Source organism: Rhynchophorus ferrugineus, unplaced genomic scaffold, assembly GCF_030347505.1.
Source record: "Rhynchophorus ferrugineus isolate W39M unplaced genomic scaffold, kcgeb_rfMv2 rfM6, whole genome shotgun sequence".
NCBI lineage: Eukaryota > Metazoa > Arthropoda > Insecta > Coleoptera > Curculionidae > Rhynchophorus > Rhynchophorus ferrugineus.
This window is the reverse complement of record NW_027472585.1, coordinates 21,492,738-21,516,640: the sequence shown is the minus strand read 5'-3', so window position 1 is coordinate 21,516,640 and position 23,903 is coordinate 21,492,738. Positions and strand designations below refer to the sequence as shown.

The following is a 23,903-nucleotide window of genomic DNA, read 5'->3' as shown; positions in this document are numbered from 1 at the left end:
CCAACCTTTGAGTTCATACATTTTCTGCAAGTAAGTATTGTTCTAAATGTTTGAAATTGTTTGCCATAATACACACATACTAGACTATAAAAACTTTAATGTTTGGTTTTTGGTTGACAATCGAGTCTTGTAGAAATGCATACTCACTTCATGCATATTTGTACGACCAAACCCATCCCATACTAAATATAACTTTCCATATTATTTGGCAACTGGAAAAATCGTTTAAGACTCATATACACAATAAACAAAATAAATATGATTTTACGTCAAATGCTATCAACAGTATTACTTACCTCTGTATTAGGTTAATTACACTGTAAACCTAATTTAAAAAATGTTAGATATTCTATAGTTTCTAGTCACGTCAACCTCTTGGATTTTTTAGTGACAGGACCTACAGCTTAACGTGGGCTCCGAACCATGGTCCTCGGCATTAAGCCTACCGGCTAGCGAGTGACCAACTTTATAAGTCATCCCAGGAGACATCCGTCTTACCTAGCCTCTTTACTGGCGTGACTGAGATTATTGTCCTTGTCAGCACTCTTGCCTAAGGCAATCACAAATATTAAACAACCACAACATGAATTTTACGACCATGCCTCAGCAGGACTCGAACCCACGACTATCGCAACAATAGGAGGACTGTCCTGTCACCTTCACCACTGCGCCACCAAGCCAGCTCAAACATAATTACTTACTCATACATAAGTTACATAAAATAGTAAATACTTGGATTAGAATGGTCTTATTGATCTGAATAAATTACCGATTAATAAACTATACCGATTGGTTTGAGCCTTGCAAGATTTAACCACATTTCTCTAAGAATGTTCGACCTTGAAACGATTATTTACAGCTTGTTTTAAATCACTACCGAGGTATAAATACATTAGGGATCCTAAGGCAAAATTATTAAAGCGATGTATAAACAAAATCTGTACCTACAAAAACCGTACAGTGCTATCCAAACAATATATTCCGGCTAGATTGAATACGTAGAATCGTTATAAAGTAATTTTTCAAAAATAATCAACTAGCTATACATTTATCAGATTAAACTAAGATTTAATTCATTCTATGAATTAATTGATGTAGTTTCTTTCTTTTCTAATCAAGTGTGCCTGGCTTTTTTCGAAATAAAGAATAATTGGTAGTAAACAATTTTATTGGTTATTTTAAATAACTCAAATACGAACATATTTATTTGGGGATTTATTGGGGTGTTTTCAATTTTTCAATTTACAGGAACTTTGAATCATAAAACAAAATAAAAGAATGGTCATCCAATCTAAATCTACTTAGTAAAATGGCATTATTTATGTAATAACTTGGAATATAAATGATTTAACGTGATTCCGCCAAGAGCGTTTGCGAAATCAATCGCTCGTGTGGCTTGAGAATAATCTACTGCTTTTCTGTTGTCTATGCTGGCGTATTTTCAATCAATCGCGAATTGTGCTGTTTAATCACCGGAAATGAACTGACTCTATTCAGCCAGTAGATTGGCATTCGATGAATTATTCCGTTCGAATTCGGCACTCAAATAAATCGAAAAATAAAATTAATCAGTACTTAATTAATAAATATAATCGAAAATTAGTGGTCTACAAATGTCCAAAATTAATCATACGGATAATTTACAAAACACATAAATAAATCACAATCATAGAATTTGATATTTTATGACTAACTAAATGTACCTTATCTTTGGCTAAGAGTAGTTGCTTAACAACGACGATATCAGCTAGAAGCAGAACTCTTGTTATTGCAGCTAGAAGGCATTTGGCAGCTCTAATCAGGAGAGTTCTATCAAAGGTCACCTCCTCATTTGTTTCATCACATATGTGTTCAATAGCACCACCTATAACAAAAATGGCATTGAATATTGGACCTATAAATATATTTCCGCTGTTAAAAAGCTGTAACCATTAAACCGCATTATTAAAATAATCTAGAGCGAAACATTAGATCGTAAAATTATATAGTAACTGATTTTATTGGTTATTTTATTGATTTGATTGGTTTAAACTCTCCCCAACGTGTTAGCTACGCAAAGCAATTCTCCCCAACGTATTTTTTTTTGACAAAAACACATAAAAAGAAATATTAATGAACATTATTAAGCTAGAAACATTATAACAATACAGCAACAATTCATTAACAGTTATAATTCTTAGAATTACACAATAAATATCGAAACGGTCAAATAAATAAACTAGATTGTCTATATATAAAAGTTAACTTAAAATGAAGAAGTTTCTTTACTTTTATTATTAACGAACTCCTTACGTCCTGACTTGGTCATCTAAGTCAATCAAATGTACGAGTTACCTCACATGCTGACCGCACTGAACACCAGCGGAAGGCAGAAAATTTCAACCATCGTATTGATATGCCACAAATATGTTCGATAGTGACTGTAAATGACGATAATAGGCTTAGAACGCAACGAGTTTGTGTACATCAACCTCAAAAGCGAGCACGACATAACTAAATTGAACGATTCAGCAGACGCAGTGATGATTCCTTGGAACAAGCAACCTTCCACTACCATCTGGAAATAGATTGTGGCACCAACAAATCAGTTACCGATTTTAATTTACCAATTAGGAAAATACCAATCGTTTGCCAATCGCGGTGAATCTACTGCATTATGTTGTGTCGGTGGGAAAAATAAAAATTAGTCCCACCTCCAGATCCATTAGGCTCATTAGTTTCTGAGATGGGTAATTATTTCAACCACTGCTTGGTCAACATTCAAAAATATAATAGTTGCTTCCAAATGACGTTTTTGGCGCAATGCATATTGTACAGGACATTGTCCACTTTCAATGTAATATACTATAAACATTTAAAAGCGAAGAAACATTGAAATTTGTATCAGAAACAAATTAAAAAATTACCAAACGATTGCAGGTACAATCACAAATTTATCACTTACTAAAAGCTCCACCACCAGATACAGATCATCAATTCTTTCAAAAATAGTGATGGACAGTGGCAGTAAAGAGAACTGTTTTCCAAGAACTACAAACGTTTCTTCGTCAAAACAACGGTTTAGTAAAAATGTTCCAAAAAGCATTGGATTGGCCTCTGACATCCACAATATCGTCATCAGATCTGACACCCACTAGCGAGCACGCGAGCAGGTATAATTCAACGACAATCGACAAGTTACTATTGTTATTATCGAACAGAAATTTGCAAGATAAATGTAGGTGATACGAAGTTTATCGGGTCATCTAATCTCTAATAATACTTATTCAGTGAAGCCATATTATCATATATTTGAAAGATAAGAGTGCATAGAACATTCTGGCTATAAATATAGCATCATTCAATTTATCCGTAAAACTTCTTCAGTTCAATAACTTGTACTTCTGAAAAGATAAAAATTCAGTAAAGGCTGAGTGAATATTGTTGTGATGTTTATGGTGATGACTGCGTAAGTGGACCTCAGTATCAGAACAGATTTTAAGAAACTTTGATAAATGGTTGAAAAAGTAGATACGATTCTTTAAAATATCGAGATAGAACAGTTTAAAGTATGTAAAACTAAAATATATTGTTATGGATTTACTACAAGATAATGCCCTGCGATCAATATTGTACTTGCTCTGTTCAACATATCTCTGAATGTTATACAATATTAACAATATAGTCTATCCCAAGAAGCAGTGAACGTAGATAATCTAGATCTATAATGTATTGCCTGCCGCAATTTCTAAATTCGTTCCAATATTTTCCTTTTAATTTTATTCCAGTTAAACAGAGATACGATACTGTCTGATATGTTCGAATACAAAAACGAGCCTGCAAAAGTCGTTCTTTCTTTTCTAAATTCGTTAAAATATTAGTTATCACGACTAGAGGATATAAACCGGCGGCAAACGTATGTTTTAGCACTTTGCTAGTTTTGATAAATTTCAAATCGCTGCTTATTATTACTCTGAAAATGTCGGAGCCAGATAGAACAAATTGTGTCTCCAATGAGTTACTTCGGGCAGGAACAAGAAAATGGAGGCCCCCTCTTGTTAGAAAAATTCGTTAGAAAGATGAACATTTTTACTGTTAAATATTAAGTTGCAACGGTTTTTAATGAAACTATTTTTAGCGTGTTGCCGCTGTACATTCATTAAAATATCTCAATAAATGAAAAATATAATTTTGGATTCACTGAATAGAAACGGTCCTCATACGAGGCGAGTGACAAATCAAGATCAGCTTGATGTTAGTATAAAAACAGTGAATATTTTTTTCAATATTAACATAATATAAGTCAATTATTTCAGAGGAATCTGTCTGGAAAGTATCCGTAGATAATTTAGAGCTATGAGGTATGTGCGGCCTTTGAGGCATGTAAAACATATTTTGGTGTACTGTTAGGTAATATACGATTTAAAAGGCTTGATGATAAAATGATATTGCTTTTAAAAAATTACTATTTTAAAAATATATAATAAAATCTAAATTTGCTGAATGTGCGATTATGATTCAATGCTGACCATTTCCTAGACAGGGTAAAAACAACTAAAGGTTAATTTATAATTAATACACAATAACTTAAAGAAGTTGTATTGTAGAGTACGAATCATTTATATGCATAGATAGGTGTGTAATTGTTTAGAATTATGCATGAGTATTAGGTTAGCACGTATGAGGAGAGGATGAATACTAACTGTTTGGTAGATATGGTACATTTATATTTATTGTACTAATGCATTATTAGGGACAATTTAGTGACTAATTTAATTAAGGATAGTGTATAAGTTAATAACAGAAGAACCAAAAAAATACGTAATATCAAAATAATTTGACAAGGAAACACACTATCGAAAGAAAAAAGAACTAAAAGTAAAATAATAATAATAAGTAATAATAATAAAGTTAATGTAAATATAATAAAACTTCTCTAACCTATAACCTATTGTGGCTGTATAATTAACTCTAGTTTAAATCATTCGATAATATATGCATTACATGTAATATAATGTTAAAATAAATTATTCATTATTTTATTTAGACTAAAACTTTCTTATGTGTCTAACCAAATTAAACTAAAATTCACAGTTGATGCAGCAGCATTGCGAAGTTTTGACGTCATAAATTGAGATGACGTAAGTTAACTGCTACTTTGGACATTACGTATTTACTGAACTATTATACTCGTATATATGTACCATGTGCATTTAAATGAAAAAATATATATATATGAGTTTATTTTAACATGGAAAAACCGAAAACCTAGTCACCAATTGAACTAAAAATGTATCACCACTTAATATTTTCGATGTCGATCATTTTCCTTAGGTTATCGAACCCGCTGACGTACAGAGTATTGTTTTTCGCGATCCCATCACCGACAGTCGTTTGTCTCAGAAACCATCTAAAAAGAACCGGTTTGTCTTCGTAAAGTCCAACAAAGGACTTAAAGGAATCCCTTTACGATCACGTGTATCCCACTTTATCCCTCCCTTTTATCACTCGGGCTCCATACGCGGGGTTAAATAAGATCTTTGATGCTGCAGAGGAAATGGGATAGTTTTCGGCCTTCCGGACGCCTCACCGTATCAGCAAGAGATTTTAGAACGAAATCTATATAATTGGAAGCATATAGTGGCACTTTTTTGTTTCTGCAACACATATATACATAACGACCACGACTATACTTGTATATTACCTTATTGTATATTATATTAGGTATAATATATGTATATTATAATTGTGCATTTCATTAATAAGTCTCTTTCGTTCAACAAAAAATATTGCACTAGCTAAATTAAATTAAATAATCTGATTTAAAACGTCATATCGTAATATATAATTCTCAAATTGGAACTATATTGTATAAGCATCACCTGTTTTTGCTGTTCAAGTCCTAAGATGAACAAGCATCATTGGTGAGACTTTTTTTAACTGAAGAATAAGAAATAAGCAAATAACACAGGTCTGCAAGTAAAATGCTGTTTGAGTATTTTTGAGTAGCATTAATATTGAAGGTTCGATGAATAAATTTAAGATCCAGTACGATTCTGCACAATGGCAATTTTTTCGCAGATCCATCAAAAAGAAGCAGTTGTGCATCACAATGGAGGTTTTTTATACTTCCATTCCTACAGGTCATTTTATATACCTCAAAGACATCTACAAGAAATTGGAATTATTTTTTTACAAATTAAAATATAATAACCATTGTTAGCAGGTATGCGACGATTTAAAATGTTATGTATATTACTCGCACAACAAACTTGGTTTATCAAGTTCCCTTCCTTTTTGTGTTTGTGAGATAGAATAGACCGACAAAATCAAAAAGAGTTGGCCGCCGTGAGAGCTAAAGTTATTGAAAAGAACGGCCTTCAAGAAACACCGTTACCTCCACATAATGTTCCTTAACCACCACTTCATATAGAGTTGGGATTGATCAAGATATTACTAGAATTCCCTCCCTCTCAAAAAAAAAGATGGAGATTGCTTCAAATACATAATTTCCAAGTTCTCAAAGGGATTTCGTCGAATCAGACGTTAATCATCAGCAGCAGACTTATGACTGGCCCACAATTGATCACGACTACGATAGATCCTAAAAAAGAAGAGTTATGTTAAGGAAGTCATACAGAAATTTTTAAGTAATCATAAAGACCCTAACTATAAATCTTTTATTATTTTTTATTCATTCTCATTTCAATTAATTTCAATCATTTCAAGCTGTAGGCTGCCCAATGAATCTAAAAATACATTCAAAAGATTTCTTTAGTATGTCCTGGAGGGAAGACATACCAAGCAAAAATAAATGTTTCAACGATATCAAACTACTTTTGGACACTTCAGAGAAACCTTCCAGATTACTCTAAAGCTGAAATGTACAAAGAACCCAATTGGAAAAAAGAAAAGGTTTTAGTATATGCTAGTGAACGTATATTAGATAAATTATGTTACTGGTTTTCACATGAAATAATATTTTTCAGTCTATTCTCTGTTATTTTAATGCAATAACTTAACATAGTTACCGAAATTAGAAACCAAGTCAAGAAACGTCGTCCAGGAAGTTATTGACGTCGAAGGCAAGATATATAGCAAAAAGTTCAATTGAATAATCTTAGGAGGTCGCTATAAGATTGGCGTTTCGGTCAACCAGTAGATACAAACCATAGTAATAAAAGTTTAATAATAGTGTGTAATAATATTCACAATAATAATAAAAAATTATGTACTAGATATGCAGTCACTATACACCAGAGTTTATGTTAGAAAACCTAAATCATAAAATGCACTTGAACCATACAGTGCTGACAGATCGACGGATCTACCACATTAGACCAGATTATAGTGGTTAACAACATATATTCGTGCAACATATACAATGGTGTGAAGACAAACCACGATGATGCCTAATGGAATCTCCAGGTATCGTTTTTGGAATTACACAACTTTTAAAAACTTAATAATATCAAGGAATATTTGTTATTATGTTAATATTTACGTGAATGTAAGATGAATGTTCCAAAATGGAACATTGGGCCCCTCATGGCAAAACTCAATGAGTGGAAAGACAACTAAAGTTAATGTTTAATATTTAGATTCAAATTAAGAACATACAACATTTTATTATATTTTGCTAGTCAAAATATTTAAAAATAAATTGATAATAATTTAAGAATTCGTTGCAAATATATATTAATTCATGCTGGAAACAGTTGTTTTGTTGGAACAATGGTTTTGTTTCTAGAACGGAATGAACCAGAACATCTATTTGCACTAGTTTAAAAATTAACCGTTAAAAAACTTGGAGGTTATTATTATGGGCAATATGCATCATACTGGTATATATCATTAAGTAAATTGGCGAAGCATATAATTAGAGAATTACTTAAAAACTCTAAATTAAGGTTTGAGATACCATATTGAAGTATAAACTAAATTGCTTCTTGGTAAATATAAATGAAATATTTAATTCTGTTTTTTTTTTAAATTAGATCCGAAAATGATATGCTCTAGATGAGATAGCTGAACATTATGGCCACCAAGTATTAAGCCTTTCTCACTGTCACTGCGTATTCAATTCAATCGAATTAGTATGGGGTGTGAACAACAATTATTATAATATGCCATCAAAAACTGTGTAGATATGTTGAAAGAAGCTTTGCCACTTTTGATATGGATGAATTCTACTTTAACACTTATATTTGATAACAATATTTTGATTTAATTATATTTGAAAATAAAATAAACTAAAAGTAAAAGTTAAGCTAAGTTGCGAGATGCTCACGTCATAAATTTGTATGACGTCAGTCGGCTATTTTATTAGACGGAGTATATAACAGTATTCTTTGGCGTATCGTGACTAGTTATGAAATTTGGATGTACTACAATAATTCCATACACAAGAAGTTATGGGTCAGCCCAAGACAATCATTCGTATAGACAGCAAAGCACAACAGTCATATGGAATCAGCAAGGTACAGTGTATTACAAGCTGCAAACACCGAAACCGAGGCCGTTACTGTAGAAAAGACTAGCAACAGCCAATAACAGATACAAATTCATGCTTTTTTATGACAATGCTCCACCACATATTACAATAATTGTGAAATATATACTATTACAAATCACATGAGAAGTTCTCTTGTACCCATAGTAACACTAAATTCTGATTTTTACGACTTCAGGTCGATACCACATGGTTTGGCTAAAAAAATAATTTCATATGTTGAAAAAATATAAAAATGAATCGATAATTATATTACCACCAAACCAACATCGTTATTTTGTCACAGTATCGATATGCAAGCAGGAAGATGAGAGAAACCTCTTCAAAATGATGGAACACAATACAAAGTATATGAGAACCTGTCAAGCAATGTTTATGATCGTTACATTTTATTATGGTAAAATATTATTAATATGATGATATTTATGTTGCATTGACAACAATATATCAGAATAGTCCGAATAATATTCAATAACTGCCATAAAAACCGCAAAGTTTGCTTGGGACGTGACTTATATTCAAGAACAACAATAGTTTCGCCTCTATGTCGCCGTTATTTGATTTCGGCCATTCCAGCGGAAATTTATTAGCCGTTTTCGAATCGAACAAAAGTTCCAGCCATAAGTTAAATCAAAAAGCGCCACAGTCTTTGCATTTGTTCATAAATTTCGCGAAAAACAGTTGGCGGTCGACTGGAAGGACCACCATTTCCAAGTTCCGGCGAAACAATAAATCAAGAGGCCTTAGGAAAGATACCTAAACTGGAATTAAGTCAACTTTATAGAGCTCCGTTTTGTTCTCTGTTTTATTTTCAAACAACTTGTTACTGTTTCTTTGTATTAATTAATAATATATCAAAATCGTAAGTCATTAAAATTCGAATAAAATAAATGCACACACTCGATTTACCAATCGGACGTCTTCATTGAACCGCTCCTACAAATTCGAGCTTAATTGAGATGCAACTGAAATCCACTACACTTCATTTATCGTGACCTAATTTGCCAGCTCTTGGGTCTCATTCAAACGAAAGGATCAGTGAATGGTTGAAAAAGGACTGCCGGAGAAGCTCGAAGTTTATTTCGAAGTTTCCACTGTAGGAAAAAAGGAAAAAACTTTATTTTAGATCCTTGACAATGGATCATTATATCTGATTTATCCTATTTGTTTATTTTTTGAATAAGGAGACTCAGCAATGGGTTCATGTAATTAAATATATTTATAGAATTCTCTGTGATAAATATTTGCAAAATTGAAGAAGCTAAGAGGTTATGTTAATCCTTAATAGGTAATTATTAATTAATTTAATATAAAAAAATACATATCTGTCATAAAATATTGCATTATACATTAACATAATAACATTAACAAAATATTATTATAATTAGAGCTTGTAAACCAAAAAACATTATTTACGCTTTGCTTGTATTGGCCAATTTCAAATCGCTGCTTAATATTTGTGATTGTTCTGATTGAAAATGCCGAAGCTGATAAATAATCAGACAGAAACAGATTGCAACTCTAATCAGTTACTTAGAACAGGATCGAGATAATGGGGAGCCCCTCTTGTCAGTAAAATGCGTTACAGAGGTCACTAATGATAGTATTAAATATTAAGTTGGGAATATTTTAGCATATTACAGTTAGAGTATAATAGTTACAGTACAGTATATGTTAGATTCGATAAAAAAAACCGTCAATTTTCGAAGCTAGTGACGAATCCAGATCATCTTGATGTTGGCTCTATTCGGAACCAATATGTAATGTATTAAAAAAGTTAATAGTTTCGTTAATATAATGATAATTTAATACAATTATTTCAGAGGAAACTGGTAATTTGCTAAATGTTTTGAGAAAACTCTGAAATATGTAACTGTTTTGAGGGAGGTCTATTTTAAATTGTCACTCGATAAATATAAATTAAATGCTTGTGTTTTATGTAACTTACTTTTTTAGAAATAGGTCTGAAAATAAATACACTGTAGATTACATTACCGAAAAATACGGTCATTCATGGTTGAGAGGAATATACAATAAAAAACTCTTTGTTCTTGTAAACACCATCAGATACAGAAAAAATTTGAAAAAAAAAGTGATGGAATCGAGAACAATTATTCGATAGATTAGAAATTCTTACTAACGGTGATTCTGATGGAGAATGTGACAGTAACTGAATGAAACTTTCCTGATGTGAGTTTATGGCCCCGTGCTTACAATTATGTAAGAGTGATAACAACTAAAGATGTGTATATAATTAATGTAGAATAATTGTAAAGAATCATATTACGTATAAGAGTTGTATGCGTAGATACGTATGTAAATTACTCGGAATAAACATGAGTACTTGGTTAGAATATATAAAGGAAAATGAGGGTATTAAGGGAAAATTACAATATATAAGGTTATAGGGAAATATTACTTAAAGCAATTTATTTTCTTGGCTATTAAAAGATAGAATAAAATAATGATGATCGAGAGGCTTTTTGATTAAGATTTATTTTATCAGCAGGCAAGACAGAGAAATCTTTTTTATAATCTATTTATATTATTTAATAAATTTTCGGTAGAATGATACTTTCAGCGAAACATTTTATAGTTTGAAAATATTTGAAAGAGAATTCTCAACTTCTGCTACTAATCTTAGATAATCGATTAAAAAAAGTAGTATTTGGTATTACAAATAATGCTGAGGTGATACAAAAAATTAACACAAAAGAGATGTATTCCATTCTAACTGCAAAAAATACAAATACAGTTCTGCAACTCGAAATTCAAGACACAAATACTGACGAAGAATGTATTACATCTGAAGATATTTTGATAAAAAACTAGCTAGAATGAAAGAAGTAATTACACCAGAAATTACAACAACTTTCCAAATTAAGCAGTATTTGGCAATGCCACTAATTGGATGTTTAGAAAACCCATTAGATTTTTGGCAAGCTCATAATATGATATTACTTAATTTATATCAGTTACATTTAAAATACTCTGCTATACCCAATACATCAATCCCTTCGGAACGTTTTTTTTTTCTTCAAATTCCGACCTAATTATTAACGATCAAAGAAGTTGCATCACGGAAGAAAAGCTGAACATGATTATATTTTTGAATTGTTATTAAAAATATTTCCGGTCAATAATGAATGAAACATTTATTTTATTTAAAAAGGCTCTGGTAGTTATTGTGCGATCATTTTTAGTTATGTAATGGGTTATTTTTTTTCATGATAAGCACCTTTAAAATACACTGATCCAAGCAATTATCTCCGTCCTTTCCTCTCTCACAATTTATCGTACATCTCCGTCTGATATCACGAATGGAAAAAAACAGTCGAACCATGAATTTGACTCAAAATAATCAGTGATATTCAAAATTCAAAATAATCACCCTTGAAGGGAATTATGTTTAATAACAAAAAACTAATTTTGCCAAACAATGTGTTTTACTATGGTAGGCCGGAGACTTTTCAATTGAACTGTTACATTTTATATAAAATTGCATCGTTCTTTACTTATTTATTACACGATCCAAACTTAAAAGAGTAGCTGTCAAATATTTTCCATTCAATAAATTTATTTATTTCTAATTAGCATTCTAGGAAATATTCTTGAATCTCATTGAGTAGTGAGTATCAAGCATAGGACGATATGTCAGATAACTAAACTGGGTGAGTGAGTCAGAACATCCCCGTCGAGCTCTAATTGTGGATCCTTCACAACTCTTGAATTGACGTCGATATATATTACCGGTATATACTGTCACTCGGTTTATTATTGGTGGAGACTTTAATGTTAAACATACAGCTTGGGGTTCACGAATAATAACACCTGGAAAAGGAAACGAATTACTCAAAGCCATTAACCTTAAAAATTGTAATTATCATTCAGGGCGGGAACCCACTTACTGGCCCATAGACAGTAAAAAAGTCCCAGACCTGCTGGATTTCTACATTACAAAAGGCATCTCATTAAATCAAATTAGTAGAGAAGGCTTGTGCGATCTAACATCTGATCACACTCCAGTATTGTTAACACTGGGCGCGACAATCCTAAGAAAAGCAAAAAAGCCTAATCTTACCAACAAATATACTGACTGGGACAAATTCAGATTAATACTGCAGGAACAAATCAGTTTAAAAGTAAGACTTAAAACTATAGATGATCTTGAGCAACAAACCAAACATATAACTGAATAAATTCGGTCAGCTGCAAATGATGCTACCCCAATAGCAAGAGAGAAATCAGAATATGAAGTACTTTACCCCCTCGAAATTAGAGAAATGATAAAAGAAAGGCGAAAAGCTAGAAGAGTATGGCACAGGACCAGAAATGCTGCTGACAAAACCACGTTTAATAGAATTAGTAATCAGACGAATCAAAAGATCAAAGAATATAAACAGAATTGCTTTCAAAAGTATTTAAGTGAATTAAGCCCACAAGCAGACAAAGATTATTCACTATGGAAAGCAACTCGAAGATTTAAAAGACCAATTATTCGAGTACCGCCAATTAAAAATGATCGAAATGATTGGGTTCGACGCGACAATGAAAAAGCTGAATTGTTCGCACAATACTTAGCTAACATTTTTCGGCCTAATGATATAGAATCTACCATGGATACATCTCCTATTTATCAACCCGATGTAGATCTAAATCTAATTTCTCCACTGGAAGTTGCCACTGAAATTGATAACCTCAATCCTAAAAAGGCACCTGGTATAGATGACATTTCACCTGGATTATTGAAAGAATTGCCACGAAAAGCAATCATCATGTTGACATATATATTTAATGCCTGTTTAAGGCTGAAGCATGTCCCAGAATGCTTTAAAGTTGCACAAATAATTATGCGCAAAAAACCTGACAAACCTGCAGAACAAGTCGAATCTTACAGGCCTATTTCGCTACTACCTGCAATATCAAAGCTATTTGAGAAGCTGATATATAAACGTGTTAAACATTTGGTAACAATACCAGATTTCCAGTTTGGTTTTCGAAATCACCATTCAACTATCGATCAAGTGCACAGAGTAACTGCGGCTATTGAAAGAGCGTTTGAAGAAAAGAAATACTGCCCTGCAATATTCCTGGATGTCTCACAAGCTTTTGATCGGGTTTGGCATTTGGGATTAATCTGTAAGATGAGCAAATTGTTACCACGTAACTATTGTCAATTGCTGGAGTCATATTTATTCGGAAGAAAATTTAGAGTATCGCACGAAATGGCCCTCTCAACATTTAAAAATATCTCGGCTGGAGTTCCACAAGGTAGCGTCTTAGGACCTCTCCTGTATCTACTCTACACTGCTGACATTCCCACAACAAAAGAAACACTTCTTGGAACCTTTGCTGATGACACAGTTATTATGGCAAAAGATATATATCTGCCTAAGGTAATAGAAAAAGTGCAAGTGGCAGTCAACAAAATCTACAAATGGACAAAAGATTGGAAAATTCAACTTAATAGCTCCAAATCTGTCCACGTTAATTTTGCATTAAGGCGAAATAATAAAAATTTAATTATATCACTCAATGAATGCCCGATTCCTCTAGCAGAATCAGCAAAATACCTTGGAATCCATCTTGACGGTAGATTAAATTGGAAGCATCACGTTAAACAAAAAGCAAAACACATTAGAACCAAAATAAAACAACTATACTGGTTAGTCGGAAGATACTCTCAACTTGATTTAAAATCAAAGAGGTTGATCTATAATACAATTATAAAGCCAATTTGGACCTATGGGGTGCAAATATGGGGTTGCACTAAAAATTCAAATCAGTTAGTCATACAGCGCTGTCAAAACAAGATTCTTCGATTGATTACCAATGCCTATCGCTATGTAACCAATGAAGAACTGCACGATGACCTGGAAATCAAATGGATTTGCGAAGTTGTGCAGGATTTCGCCTTGAAACACGAAAGAAGATTACTAAATCATTCTAACGTGGAAGCAATACAACTGCTGGACACCGCACAGGATGTCAGGAGATTGAAACGAACAAAACCATACGAACTTGAGTAAACATTTAGTGTGTATTATTAGTGTAAACTATAGCTATAAGTTAATAATTAATAAATAATTATAATTTTATAATTGAGGAATACATACTGATGTATTTTCTCGCACTCGTCTTGCTTGTTAATTAATCCAAGCACATAGGAAAAGTAGTAATAAATTAATTGTAATAATAATAATAATTAAGATTGTACTAAGCGTATCTAATAAAGATGTTATTTATATATACCGTCACTCGTTAATCCCTACACCTAGTTAATATCATCAATGTTTATAATCAATTAATATCATCATAAATAATTTTAATATCGCTATGCTATGCAATACCTTAACACGTTTTGTTCGTTCAACAAAACACATCCACACGAAACAAAATGTGAATTTAATCGCTGTCTCATTGGAAAGGGTACTAATTAAACCCCAACCGACGGTGTTAAATTAATGAATTTGAACAGGCATCGGTAGTAATCGTTCCTATCTAATTTACGCTCGGTAAATTCGAGACCGTGCCGTCAGCTTCGACCCGCCATCTCGATGCATCGGTGGCTTTTGTTGCTTGCCGCTCAGTTAAGTTCACCCGTCGAACTATAATCGTATCATCATCGATATGCTTGGAGGGTCGGGACCTATCCGAAAGAAAACATAACCCAAAACATAATATCAATGCGAGCGCCCGCGTGGAAAAAATCCGAATTTGTTCTCGACGTTTTCTCTTTGGAAAGATTTTACAAATAACGTATTGTGTTCACGGACTTCGCAGAAATTTCGCGATAAATGAAAGATTTAAGGCACCACTATGGATAAAAACTTTGGTAGGACTTTGGCACATTTCAAATTATCCCCTTGGGTAACAATACTTTTATACCAGTGTGTATTTAGGTTTTCGATACAACACTATTCGCAATGCAAAAGTTGTCCAGTTGTCAAACGTCTGCAAAATTATTCAAAATATTAAACTACAGGTTATAAACCGGCAAACGTTGTACGAACGCTTTGGTTGTTCTGATAAATTTCTAATCGCTGTTTATTATTATTCTGATTGAAAATACCGAAGCCGAACTATATTTAGAATGTTGCAGCTGCACTGATTTTAGTATGGATAGAAACCGTCCTTATACGAAGCGCGTGACGAATTAGGATCAACTTGATGTAAGCTCTATCAGAAATCAAATATATGAAATGTTATAAAAACGGTAAGTAGCTTTTGTCAATATAAATATAATTTAATACAATTATTTCAGAGGAAATTAGTCTTTAAGTTAGTCTGAAAAGTATCTATATAAGGATCTATTTAATACCTAAAGATAACCCACGAAGAGGTATAATGGAACTTCCAAACATTGTTTTTAATAGAATACAGTTTTTAAAAGCATATAATATAATCAAGGTCTTATTATTTCAATTTGTGTATTTAGATGAGACATGGATATTTCAGAATGTAATCAATATATCCAATGGTAATTAAGGACAGGATGATAATAAAAATAGTGTTAGGGCAAGAAAAGTTGATGGAAAAATGTAAAAGTTGTAATAACAGTTAATTAAGTTTAACATTAGTAATAAAATTTATTGCAGATATATATTTTTTTATGCTGGAAACAGGAATGTTTAATAACACCGTCGCTTTGGATGAATCAGACAGACACATTGAAGGAAAAATTTACAAAAGATGGAATCATGAACAAATGTTAAATAGATTGGAAATTCATAGGTTAGTTATTCACTTGAATGTAACTTTCTGAATATGGAATTATGATACAGTGCTGACAATTTCCAAGACAGAGTTATGAGAGTGGAAACAACTAAAGGTGAGTATATAATTTATATACGATAATTGTAGGAAATCTTATTTTGTAGAGCGTGAAAGATTTATGTGCACAGATATGTGTGTAATTATTCTGAATATACGTAAAGAGAAAGAATATACTAACTGTTTTGGAGATATGGCAAATGCATTAAGGAGAATGCACTGATTAAATCTAGTTTTATCAAGAAATATATATGCAGGTAGTAAAAGAAGAAACTACGGAAAAATACAATGATATCAAATTTACTTTACAAGGAAATTACTGTACCGAAGGAAATAAGAACTAAGCGTAAAAAGTTAATATGCTCTCTAATGAAAGTAAAATATATTACTTGGATATACAATCGTTAATTATGTATATGATAAGTATTCATTTACTTCTATTAGGCGCTTGCATGTATTCTGATAAAGTATTACTCTAAACAGGCATATATTGAGCAAAATTGTTACCATTAGTAACATATATTAATCAAAATATTTTCCAGAATTTTCTTCAACTTTTTCTAATATTTCTGGCAACATTGTGATATCATATCGAAAGTACGATATTGATTTGGCGGCGAACCAAGCAATAACATTTTTGCACAGTATTTATAAACCGTGTGCTAGCGAAATCATGCTACATCGATCTAAATAAGTGAGTAATCAAAATCTGATTACGCAGGGTATGGCTGAACAGTCTACACCCTGTAGAAGGCTATATCCTCCACAAATTATTGCAACCTGTAACTAAGATAATAATTGTGCGCCTATTTCTTGTGATTTCTGTTCTTATTACATTGATCTCGGTAGACATCTGCAGTAACAGTTTCATTCTGTTTTAGCAAATCAAAATACAGTATATCTTGCTGATCCCACTATATATAAAATAAGACTTTATGATCATAAATATTCAGCTTGGGTATATCTGTCAACTTCGATGTGATGGAGTGTCGTAGCGGATCCACTTTTAATCACAAATTACAATCCGTGATCGAAAACTTCTCATTTTTTGTCTGACATTTTCAATTAGTTCATGTAGTAGCCATTTTCCATGTTGTTGGATCATCTCCCACGTACAAGCGTCTAAAAACTGTTTATTTCTAAATTTGTTTATTTCTGTCTGAAATCTCTTTGAGAATTCAGGATGGGTTTTCCTTTAATTAAATTTGAAAATCATTGTTTTCAACATTTTTCACTGTTCCAGGTCTTTGATTGCCACTGACATTTAAGTAACTACTTTCAACTCGCCAACTACTTTTTAATCTAAATCTAGATTAATATACGATAGAGCAACATGACTATACGTTTTTAAAACTTCATTATGGATTTCGGCAGCAGATCTCTTTCAAATCAAAAAATATATGCAAAGAATATGAAGAATATAATTGCAAGGGTTCTATCATAATCATCTGTATATACTGAATAATTCAATAATAATAACTGGAAAACTATTACGATCTATAAAGAAACATCAAATTCATGGAAAGTTTAGGTTAGGTTGTTTAACATTTGTTTACACTTAAACTTCTCATTGTCACCAATTGATACCGCTAATGACAATACACTTATCTGCTTAACATTTGTCTAACAACTTAATGCTGTCATTGAAAATCACAAAATAAGCCCCTTTTGTTATTTGTGAAATACAAGCAATGGTTTTCCTTTATCCAAAACTTTGCCAATTTAGCAGGTGTTTGCTTTCTGATATTTCTCCTCTCCGTCCTTGCTTCCCACGTCCTTTTTTGTCTTAGGTCCTCCATGAGCTATAAGTGTCCCCACCAAGTGAATTTTATTTCCGTACATTTCATCCTACATTGTTACACCTCATTCTCTCCTAAGGTTGATTTCTACAACTTATGTTTACTATTTAACTATCTCTCTTTGAAAATACACAAGTCACAACCAAAACACCTCCTATTGTAAACTTCCACTTTAGTCTTGCTTGATATTTCTTTTTTACTTATGAATTTCCTATTTATAGCGATCTATAAATTCATGATTCTTTCAATTCTTGTGTTCGTTTCTATCTGATAACTTTCATTGCTTTAGATTTCTATATCTAAGCACTTAACTAGAACAAGCACACACTTGCTTGTTCTATTTCTATACCCTTCATTTGGATATTTATTGCTTCTGGATAAATAGAAATACATTACAAATTTATATTAATGAACTTATTATTACTTGGTATATTGGTCTGTTAATATTTTTATTATTAGTGCTGTCTCTGTTAATATATTGGATCTATTTTGCCGCACGGCCATCTTGATAACCTTCAGAAAGTTAGTACTTAAAGTTGTTATCTATAATTTTCCAATCAAATCTAATTTTCCAATCATTTTGAATTGTTTCCTTTGCTGTCACAGTTGCCTTCCTTTTCCTTTACTCATTTATATTCAATATACCCTTACTTTGTTACCTTCCAGAATGGAATTATTTACATAGATTTTGCAATGAGCAGTGTAACTAATTGTATAGTATTGGTAATATTACGAGAATAATAAATTAGAATCAAAATGTTCTGAGGAATGTCTTCTAATTTCGCTTGTTTAAATCGAAGGGATCTTGCCGAATTTTTCTTGTCAAATTTAGATGTCTTGAGAAAAATTTTAAAAAATATATATTCCCTATTTTCAATTCACTCGTCGTAATTTTATTAATTTATTTATATAAATGTTTAGTACAACAAATAAAACTAATAATCGAAAATAAGCCAAAATAACATTGCGGACAACACGAATCCAAATAATCATTTACAATTACATAACGACGAAAACAATACAGACCCAAGAAAACAGAAAAAAAACGTTGAAAATACGAAGAGTTAGCGTTGGCTGGTGGAAAACCAAGCCTGGATAAATAGCGCACAAACAAACGAATAAATTTCCAGCGGGAAAACAACCGACACAAGTTGAAATAAAAACAAGAAGAGCCGAGAAACTGCCAACAATTTTCGCAAGTATTTTTCAAGATGTTACACTGAAAATATTTGTGTGCAAATTGGGTCAGGCGGGTTAGAGTTCACCTCACAGAGATAATACGAATTAGTAAATGTTTTATATTATTATTATTATACATTTATAATTTAATTATTTTAAATTGATTGCATTAATAAAATTATATAATTATGAGATATTTGTCTTCTCTCTTATGTGCTTTTTAAGGAAAAATCTATAAAAAATACATTTAATTTATCGTCACGTTAAATAAAAAGCAAAACATATTAGAACCAAAATAAAACAACTATACTGGTTAGTCGGAAGATACTCCCAACTTGATCTAAAATCAAAGAGGTTGATCTATAATACAATTATAAAGCCAATTTGGACCTATGGGGTGCAAATATGGGGTTGCACTAAAAATTCAAATCAATTAAAACAGCGCTGTCAAAACAAGGTTCTTCGATTGATTACCAATGCCTATCGCTATGTAACCAATGAAGAACTGCACGATGACCTGGAAATCAAATGGATTTACGAAGTTGTGCAGGAGTTCGCCTTGAAACACGAAAGAAGATTACTAAATCATACTAACGAGGAAGCAATACAACTGCTGGACAGCGCGCAGGATGTCACGAGATTGAAACGAAGAAAACCATACGAACTTATATAAAGTGTATACATTTAGTGTAAGCTATAGCTATAACTTAATAATTAATAAATAATTATAATTTTATAATTGAGGAATACATACTGATGTATTTTCTTGCACTCGTCTTGCTTGTTAATTAAACCAAGAACATAGGAAAAATAGTAATAAATTAATTGTAAATTAAGATTGTACTAAGCGTAAAAATTTACTTACTTCACTGAATAAAAAAACAATTACACAATTATAAATAAAACATAAACATGACAAAAATGTTTGTTGAATTGTTTTGTTAATTGGTAATTAGCAATTAAAAATAGAAAAAGAAATCGATTTGTCAAGATCATATCAAATTATTTTTATTTTTGTCTCTCACTGCTTTTAGTCGGAAACAAATGGAAAGGAAATACGACGAAAAGCAAACAATTAGTAAGAGTTATGATCCCCCTATCAGTGTATTATTTTAAATATTTTAAATATCAATAGTTTTTAATTATTGCCGAGACTGAAAATTATTAGCCAACCCCAAACAAGTATGGTAAGTAATCAATAAGTAATCAGTTTCTTCCTACTACATATTTAGTTATTATTATTTAACTTGGTGTTAATAACAATAAGTAATTTTTATGGTTTTGGGTGCGCTCAATCCGAACTAATTTTTGTCATTGAGCGACACGTCTCTCGGCAACTTGGAGAACTTATATTTAGGAACTATTACATTAAAATTAAGAAAATATACTTGAAATTATTATATTATTTACCAGCCATCTATCAGTCTGGTCCGGCGAAAGCACATTCCTTCGAAAACTTACCGCGTATTTAAAGCAATCTCCGTCTTTAGGAAGATATTTTACAAATTGTTTCGACAATCCCAACTTTATGTGCAGTGGTAATCAAACAAGTTTATGTCGAGATACTAATTTATGTTCTCTTGGCAGTCAACTCTTTTTGGTCAGATACAAAAAGCAAAGCAAGCAGGCAAAATAAAATTTGGTAAACCCAGCTGATTTTCCTAGCAACATGTACAATATTTTAAAATATCTGCCAAACATAGTCTTCATATTTTAATTTGCCAATAACCAACTCAAGCAATTAAAAGTATATTCTAGTAGGTTTCTTTGAAACACAGAACTGCTGTTATGAAGCGGAACTTTCTTAGGGTTAATTTTTGATGAATCCGTTTTATTGTATCCTATTGGATCTTAAATGCATTAATCAAACCTTCAATATTGGTGCAAAAAATCAATTCCTGACGTCGTGGAATATTTTCCGTATTATTTTCGTTTTCAACATATCAAAATAACACCAATGGCAATCTTCAAATACAAACCTTAAAGAATAATGAAGGTAAAGTTCGACGAAGCTTAGTTATGCTGTAGTGAAGTTGGAATTCTATTATATAACTATTCATTTACTTAATAGTCACTACTAAAATTTATTACACAATTACAGTTTACACGGACAAATTGGATTAAACCCACCATTGCTTCCAAAACAACTTCACAACAATAAAAAAATTACATATGCATCTTTTGCGCAAAAATATTTTAATATGTAAAAGTAGAGCATATACGATTATAGAATATAGTAATGTTATAGATTTTTCAGCAACTTTTAAATAGAATTGTTATTATGTTTTACTGTAATTTTCAATTAAAGAGAGTTCATTATCACAATAATCTGCAGTAAATTTAAGCCATGTCATACATGGAAAAAGGTCGGATAGTTGATCCTGTTGCGATATTTTGTCATTTTAAAAATGTTTATACATTTGCTTCCAAATAAACACAGGTTAATGAAGATTATCGAGATTACTAAGAACTTAGTATTGTATAAATGGTAGCGTATTGACTTTTATATAACTTTCGATTCCTATGATTTCTAACGAAAATATATGTTGCTTTGTCCATATCATAAAAATACGCATATGTTGAAGATTTTAGATTTATACGCGAGATAACACAAGTTGCTCTGTTATAAAATGTATAGTCTATTCAAAGTTCTGTTGTACTTACGTCATCAAGATGGTTAATGTATTGCCTGTCTCAACCTGTCAATTGGTTTCAGAATCAGACAATGTTTTCCTTCTCATTTTATTCTAGTTAAAAAGAGACTTAATACTGTCTGATAAGTTCGAACCTGAAACTGAACTAGCCTTTTAAAGTCGTCCGGTTGTCAAACGTAGAAAAAAATTATTCAAAATATTAGTAATAATTATTGCAGGTTATAAACCGGCAAACGTTATTTTACCGCTTTAATTATTTTGATAAATGTTAAATCGCTGCCTAATATATCATATGACTTTGTTTGTAAATGCCGAAAAAATAGATAGTCAGGATCACAAAATGATAATCCAGGCCCCCTTTTGTACATTTCGTTAGAAAGATAAATGTTGATGATATTAAATATTATAAGTTGTAGCAATTTTATTTTATTTTTTCGCGTGTTGCTGCTGCGCTGAATATTAATGTGTTTACTGTGACTAACATCGCTTACAAAATGAATAACATTATGTTAGATTCAACCAAGAAAACCCGTCTACATACGAAGTGGGTGACGAATTTTGCCCATCTTGATATTGGTTCTATTCGAGAACACATATGCGAAATGTATAAGAACAGTGAGTACACAAACTATTTTGTCAATATAAACATAATTTAATTTATTTCAGAGAAAATTGTTAATCTGGAATGTATACAAAAAAAGTCAGGCACATGCAGCTTTTTGAGAGATGTAAGAAATTCCATTCCTACACTTTTACGGGGCATAGGATTTAAATTGTCTAAAGATTGAACCAGGTCAGACCGAGAAACGTGTAAAGACAACAAGAATTGATGGAAAACCGTAAAAATTGCAACAGAATTTGATTAGGTTTTATTGGTCATAATATTTATTAATAATTAATTGCAGATATATTGTTATTCATCCCTGCATGATTCCCTTAACAATGGTTTTATTCCTGGTGCAGAATTAGTGTTTTCCTCCAAGTCCAAGGGCGACTACCATGAAGAAATGAACCACAACATGTTTTGTTGTTGTTGAAAATCAATTGTTAAAGAACCTGGAGGAACCATCAGTTATTATTATGGACAAAGCACCATATCATAGTACATTGGTGGAAAAAATCTCAACAATAGCATCAACAAAGGCTGTAATGAAGGAATGGCTTTCAAAACATGAAGTTTTCATATACTATGCTAAAAACTGAATTATATCAAATTATTACTAGGTAAATATAAATGAAATGTCATTGCATTTCATATATTGATAACATTGCACACTTCAACTTTTATTAGAAATAAGCCAGAAAAAAGATATATAGTAAATCAGATGGCTAAACAATATGTTCACATAGTATTATGGCTTCCTCCCTATCCCTCTATATTCAATCCAATCGAGATAATATGGGGGGTAGAAAAGAATTATTATAATAGACATGCTGTTAGAGAAGGATATTCCAGCAAGAACACCTTCGGTTTCAATGAACTCGATAAAACATATAGAGGCCGAAATTGATAAATGGTGGAATCGTGAATATGTTTTACACAAATTGCAAATTAATAGTTTGGTGACTGACTTGAACAGCGACTCGGAAAGTGACAGTGACTAAAGCAAACTTTCAGGTTATGTAATAATGCTGTGCAATGCTGGAAATTCCTCAGACAGAGTGATGAGAGTGGTACAACAACTAAAGGTGTATATTGTAAGGTGTGAAAGATTTATGTGCATAGATATGATTGTAATTGTTCAGAATTAAACATGAGTATTAGTTTAGAATGTATGAGGAGAGAATGAATACTAACTGTTTTGTAGATATGATAAATGCATTACGCAGAATTCAATGATTAATTTTATCAAGAATAATGTACACAGGTAACTGATAACTTGACAAGTAAACACACCAGCGAAGAAAACAAGAACTAAACGTAAAAAGGTTAATATACTCTCTAATGACAATTTGATATAAAATTGTTAATTAGATGGATTAGGCGTTCAGAGGGATACCATTACA

General features: G+C 31.7%; 1 protein-coding gene across 4 annotated transcripts in view; it reads right to left on the bottom strand.

Annotated features, from left to right (window-relative positions):
• Positions 1–23,903, bottom strand: part of alpha-Catr (alpha-catenin related) — a 169,292-nt gene that overhangs the window by 27,706 nt on the left and 117,683 nt on the right. For all 4 annotated transcript variants that reach the window (XM_076407739.1, XM_076407738.1, XM_076407741.1 and 1 more), the window contains exon 3: positions 1,704–1,864. In XM_076407739.1, coding sequence (XP_076263854.1) covers positions 1,704–1,864 — 161 coding nt within the window. The remainder of the gene's footprint in view (positions 1–1,703; positions 1,865–23,903) is intronic.